This window comes from Orycteropus afer, unplaced genomic scaffold (genome assembly GCF_000298275.1).
Source record: "Orycteropus afer afer isolate SDZICR_OR568_19922 unplaced genomic scaffold, OryAfe1.0 scaffold00420, whole genome shotgun sequence".
Taxonomy (NCBI): Eukaryota; Metazoa; Chordata; class Mammalia; order Tubulidentata; family Orycteropodidae; genus Orycteropus; species Orycteropus afer.
Window position 1 is genome coordinate 1,570,453 of NW_006922007.1, and position 6,000 is coordinate 1,576,452.

Genomic DNA, 6,000 nt, shown 5'->3' on the forward strand with positions numbered 1-6,000 from the left:
AAAGTAACCCCTAATGTTATGAAACCAGGCACTGGGTTCACAAAGGAACAGGCCCACCTTTAGCAATTTCGTCAAAGATTATCTTTATCTAAGCAGCAGCCCCAGTACTCAAACCATGGCTGGCCCACCTGCCTCTTCATCTTGGCCCTGCATTGCCTCTTCCCAAGACCCTCAGCCCAAGGCTGGCCACCTCAGAGTCAGATCACTGCCCTGGGAATGACTAGCTGCAGGTCAATAGGTCCCAGCTCTGTGCCTGGCACTTCAAATACATTACCCCTGGCTCCTTCAGTTTAACAAAGGAGATCTGTTACCTTCCCTCAGAGCTGAGGAAACTAAGTCTGGAAGAAGCTAAGTCATTTACAACTGACCTGGGAAGGTCTAATGCCATGATTAACAGTGGGCTCTGGAGACCATCTCCTGCCAATTCCCAACTTCAATACATACTTCCTCAGTGACCAGGGACAAGTCACTTACGCTCCCTAAGCCTCTACTGGCTCATCTGGAAGATGGGGTCAAAAGTACCTACACACTTCAGGGCTGTTAGAAGTAAACAAGATTACGTAGACAAAACGTTACCACTATGCCTAGTACATGACTACTCAATAAATGGGACCTCTCCTCATTTTACCACACATTTCGTGTCTAAGGAACCTTCAACACTCCCAGAAGATATGAGACCTCGCTGTTTAGCACTGTAGGCAGAACACGTGGAGGGGATATTATATTCTACACTTAGTGAATTCACACTTAGGAAGCAGTTTCAAAATCAGGCTGCGCCATTAGAAACCTGCCATTTCTCCACATCTGGTGCCCATGCCCATTCCCAGGTGGATAGGGAAGAAGCCAATGAGGATGACATCTCTTCCCAAAGTTTGTGCTGACCTTCCTTCACGGAGGCTGTCCGTCGCCTTGTTCTTTTTCTCCCTTTGTGATCTTCTTCAAGTATCTTATCATCGAAGCCAGTCAGCTCAATGGTTTCAGACTGACTTGTAGGTCCAGCTGAGAACCATTCTGGTTCTTCTTCTGTGTAAGAGTCGTTTCTTCTACGCTCGCCAAAGACACGCTTACTATCCCCAAACTCTCTCTGGAAAAGTACATAATACAATATAAAAATAAGATTCTAGTTAAGGCACTTCCACCCAAACAAGGTCTTGATAAATAAATGAAGAGAGAGCCCCCAGCACAAGGTGCCCGAAGGTCCAGGAGACAAACCCTGAAACGCTTGTCCTTGTAGTCTCTCTCACGTTCTCGGTCTCTCAAGTCCCGAAGGTCCTTATCACTAAGACGGTGATCCTTCTCAAAGGTCCGGGCAGAGATTATTCTCCCACTGCCAATCCTGCGTCCACCAAGCAGGCGAAGCCCATCACTGTCCTTCTCCAATGGGCTTCCTGAGCGCCGGGAGCTGGCAGCAGCCGTCACATGGCAGCCTCCGCCAAAGCTTCGTCTCTGTGGACTGAGAACAACATCTAAGTCGTCTTCTTTCACGCGCTCTCGTGGATCTGGAAAGACGCAGGAAAGAGGAAGTTATGCAAACCAACAAGGGTATTTTTCTTATCTGTGTGGTATGTCCACGATTGGGTGGAGGAGAAGGGTGTGGAAAGATTGGGTCTGTCAAGAGATACAGAGTAACATGTATATTGTGTATTTAATAAGAGTGAGCCTTTTGCATTTTCTCTTTGAAGTAATGAGCATACTTCACAATAAATGATTTTCCATAATTAGTCTGCAATGCTTTCCTTTGACAAAGTCCTTATCCATGCAATTATTAACATTTTTGTCAACTAATGATCTCCCTGGATGGCACAAGGGGTTAAGCACTCGACTATCAGCTGAAAGGTCAGCAGTTCAAACCCAGTTTCTTAATGATTTTTTTCTCACAGTTAAGAAGGAAGCCAGCAGCCAACCAACAGCATGTCCCCAACGTCTCCAATCCCACTTCTAAGTGACTGTGTGCTCACCCACTATCTTGCGTGCCAGAGAAGGCCGGTCTGTGTCCAGCTCCTTCTTCAGACCTTCCACGGGTGAGCTTCGCCCTGAAGCTGGGTAGAGAGAGGCATGCCACTTCTCAGGGTCCCAGACGCCATCACTACATGTTGAAAGGTACCAACAGTTAGCACCAGGCACTTAATGCATTCTAATTTCTAAACCTCTTCAGGCAAAAAAGTGATGGAAATCCCTTTACAACATAAAATTTCATGGTTGCCTTCAGAATGGTTACCTCTTTTAAGATGAAAACAAAAAAATACTTGAAAATACTCGTGGTGGTGTTCACGTAACACCAATATTCACCTATAAACCAGTGATCTGTGTATAAGTGAAGTATTCAGATCACAAGGCATTGGATCTATGTCATCGTAACTGTGCCTGACCTACACAAAGGGGTACTCCATAAATGCTGATCATTCAGTTTACTGAAGGTCAGTACAAGTGAGCAAAACATCCCTGAATACTCTCACTAAAAACAGCTCCTGGAAGGTTCCGCTGTGCACTTTGCCAGAATTCCTGTGCACAGACTCAATTTTTTCCAGAAAAGGGATGGACAACTCTTAATAGAGCAGAATTTGTGGTTTGGTTTTATTTTGTTATTCACTCACTCACAACGGGGTAGCAGACTGTGGTGTGCAGAATGGAGCGGCAGCTTTGGAGCCCAGCAACCTGAGCTCAAATTCTCGCTCTGCCACTGACCACTGGGGGTATCCTGGACAAGTTATTGAGCGGCATCGTTTAGTGGTCTGCAGAGAAGACGTCCCCAAGCCCCAGATCAGATCAGGCCTTGCTCCACATTAACACTGTCTTCTGCATTTGTCCGTCACAACCTTTAATTGCTGTGATGATGAACTTTTATATGAGTATTTGGTTGCCTCCTTCACAGACCAATGTTCCACAAAGGTTGGGTGTATTTTGATTTGACAGCACCAGGCACAGTGTTTGCCATGTAGCAGATACCAAATAAACATCTCTTGAATTAATGAACGCACCTCATAGCCTCAAACTCCTTGTCAGTTAAAGGAGATAGTAGTTTCCTCCTATGGTGGTTGTGAGAATTACTTGGAGTTTAAAGGCTGAACAAATTTAATTCTGAGACGAGAGATAGAGCAGAATGAGGAGTTCTCTGCTTATTTTTATTACTATTACTAGACCCAATGTCATCCACTTTAGAATAAAAATGAATACATCTGTCCATAACAACTTTATTCTATACCATAAAGAAACAGAGTTGTAACAAAATTCAACTCAATGTGTAAGAATGCTTTAGACAAAATCATTTGGGGAAAAAAAAAAGGGGGGGGGACCAGGTTTGCTGGTCTGATAGAGCCTGGTGGAACCACTGAGACTATGGCCCCTAGCTGCCCCTCAGGTCTGGAATTGAACTCACACCTTTGGCTTCCAGTCAAACAAAAGACAGAAAGATGAGTTGAAATTTACCTAAGGTAAATACACTCCTTGGAGAGAACAATCATGGGAGAAGGAAGGGCTGCTTATGCACAGGGAGACAGCTCAGGGGGCAGGAGTGCATGAAGGGATGGACACTGGGAAGAGGTAATTATCGGGAGGAAGTGGGAGGGGAGCTGTTGCATTGGGGTAAATTGTAGTCAATGTCATGAGACAGTGTATGTGAACTGCTGTATGCAAAGTGAATTTGCTCTGTAAATTTTCACCCAAATCACAATTAAAAAAAAAGAGAGAACGCTTTAGAGCTTTCAGCTTGCGGGCGGCCATCTAGATGCAATGATGGATGTCTCCTCGTCCAGAGCAAAAAGAATGAAGAAAACCAAAGACGCATGGGGCTAACACCATGCAGTCCTCAGGTTATCCGACTATGAGACCAGAAGAACTAGATGGTGCCTGGCTACCACTGTCAACCACACAGAGGGGGATCTATGTAGGAGATCCTGAAGAGAGTAGGAGAACAGTGTGGAACAAAACTCAAAATAATTAAAAAAAAAAAAGGGACCAGGTTTGCTGTCTGATAGAGCCTGATGGAACCACTGAGAGTATGGCCCCTAGTTGCCCTTCAGGTCTGAAATTGAACCCACTCCTGTGGCTTCTAGCCAAACAAAAGATAGGCCCATGAGCTGATCATTTACATTAGGTAGATACAGTCCTTGGAGAGCTCAATCATGGGAGAATAGAAGGGCTGGTTATGCTGGGGAGGCAGGGGTGCATGGGAGAGAAGGACACAGGGAAGAGGTGGCTATGGGGAGGAAGTGGGAGGAGAGCTGTTGTACTGTGGGAGATTAAAGTTAATATCATGAGACAAAATGTATGTGAACTACTGTATGGAAGATGAATTTGCTCTGTAAACTTTCACCCAAATCACAATTAAAAAAAAAAAAAAAAAAGAATGCTTCAGAGCTTTAAAAAAAAAGCCAGCTTATCTGGGAAAATGACAATTCCTAACCAACGGAATAACCGTTATTCAAAGTATCTCCTTCAATAAGGGGAAGTGGTGAGATATCCAGGTTTAAAAGTTCTTCTGAAGAGTCTATATACAAATAAAAAAGTATGTTTTACTCAACCAAGGAATTAAACATAATAGATCCTTTATGCATTAAAAATGTGGGACAGTATAAGCCATCCACTTTGATATTGATGAAATGATTAGGATGATGATATGAAAAAAACAAAACAAAACACAAACCCACTCCCATCGAGTCGATTCCAACTCATAGTGACCTCATTGGGCTTCTAAGCTTATAAATCTTCATGGAAGGAGAATGCCTCATCTTCCTCCCACAGAGCAGCTGGCGGGTTTGAACCACTGACCTTCTGCTTAGCAGCCAAATATCTTACCCATTACACCACCAGAACTCCTTATGATATAGTATTAATAAAGTATTACTCTTACAGTGATTTTCAGACCATTTTTAGCTTTAGCCTCCTCAAATCAAAGCCTTCTGCCTCTTATGATGGAGCCCAAGATCCAAAGAAAGTCATCTGAAGGCTGAATGATTCTGTTTTTTTGTTGTTGATTTGGGGAGAGGGGCAGATAAAGGGCTCAGAGCTCTCCTGGTCTTCCCCCTGGGATAGACCTTTGAGGAAATACCCTCAAAGCATCATCCAAAAACCACAGGTAGAAAGAAAAGACCCGGGGGTAAGGGCTCCTGGGTTCAAGTCTTAGTCTTCTCTTTGGTTATATGGTTTTGACCACGTCATTTTCAAATTTCAGTTTTATTACCAGTTAGTTGAAAGGGAATTAATTTGGTCGTCCTTAGAGTCCCTTGCAATTCACAATCTTCGGATGTGTGGTTCAAAGCATTATGAAACTGATGACGACAATGCAGCGAGAGGCTATTTTCTCATGCTCACGGCTTAACCCCAATGGGCCCGTGCAGAAGCCCAATTTCATAACCTAGGCTTATCCCCCCACCTACAAGTCTACCCCAAAGCCCCGAACTAATATAATTCTTAATTTACCAAGTTTGATGTAACAAAAAGTTAATGACTAGATGTACACCCTCATACCTGTCATACTTTTCGGAGAGGCATGAAGGCCTTTGTTTGGAATGGGGACGTTCTTTTATATCCAAGAGCTCCTCCTGAAAAGAGAAATCAAATGGTGACTTAGGATCAAACTTCGAAGGTCGCACATTCTCAATTTATTTTTGCTCTGAGTAATTCTGAGTGACTGCCGTAAGCTTTTCAGGTAGTTCTTATTTATTTCTATCTTGACTAGTCCCAGAAATGGCTGGAGTCAGATCCAAGTTCTTACAAGCAAATCAGCAGCATTAACAAATAACTTAATAGTGACCAGTTTCTTGCTAAAAGATGTTTCTGTCATAAACTGCTATTCATAAGGTTATAGTCAGCAACACTGGATGCCCACCAAGGCATGGAAACTTCAGCCTTGCATCAAACCTCCAGCTAATCTCATCACTCTCAAGTGCCATTAAGATGCTCATCAACTCCTCTACACCAGCAAAGAGATTGCTGAAAAAGAAATAAGGAAATCAATACCGTTCTCAATAGCTACCAAAAAAATAAAATACTTGGGAATAA

General features: G+C 43.4%; 1 protein-coding gene across 1 annotated transcript in view; it reads right to left on the reverse strand.

Moving 5' to 3' along the window:
* Positions 1 to 6,000, reverse strand: part of EIF4ENIF1 (eukaryotic translation initiation factor 4E nuclear import factor 1) — a 59,878-nt gene that overhangs the window by 33,347 nt on the left and 20,531 nt on the right. Inside the window, exons 2-5 of the mRNA XM_007953948.2 lie at positions 5,467 to 5,540; positions 1,959 to 2,086; positions 1,213 to 1,499; positions 883 to 1,084 (exon numbers count right to left, since the gene is read on the reverse strand). Coding sequence (XP_007952139.1) covers positions 883 to 1,084; positions 1,213 to 1,499; positions 1,959 to 2,086; positions 5,467 to 5,540 — 691 coding nt within the window. The remainder of the gene's footprint in view (positions 1 to 882; positions 1,085 to 1,212; positions 1,500 to 1,958; positions 2,087 to 5,466; positions 5,541 to 6,000) is intronic.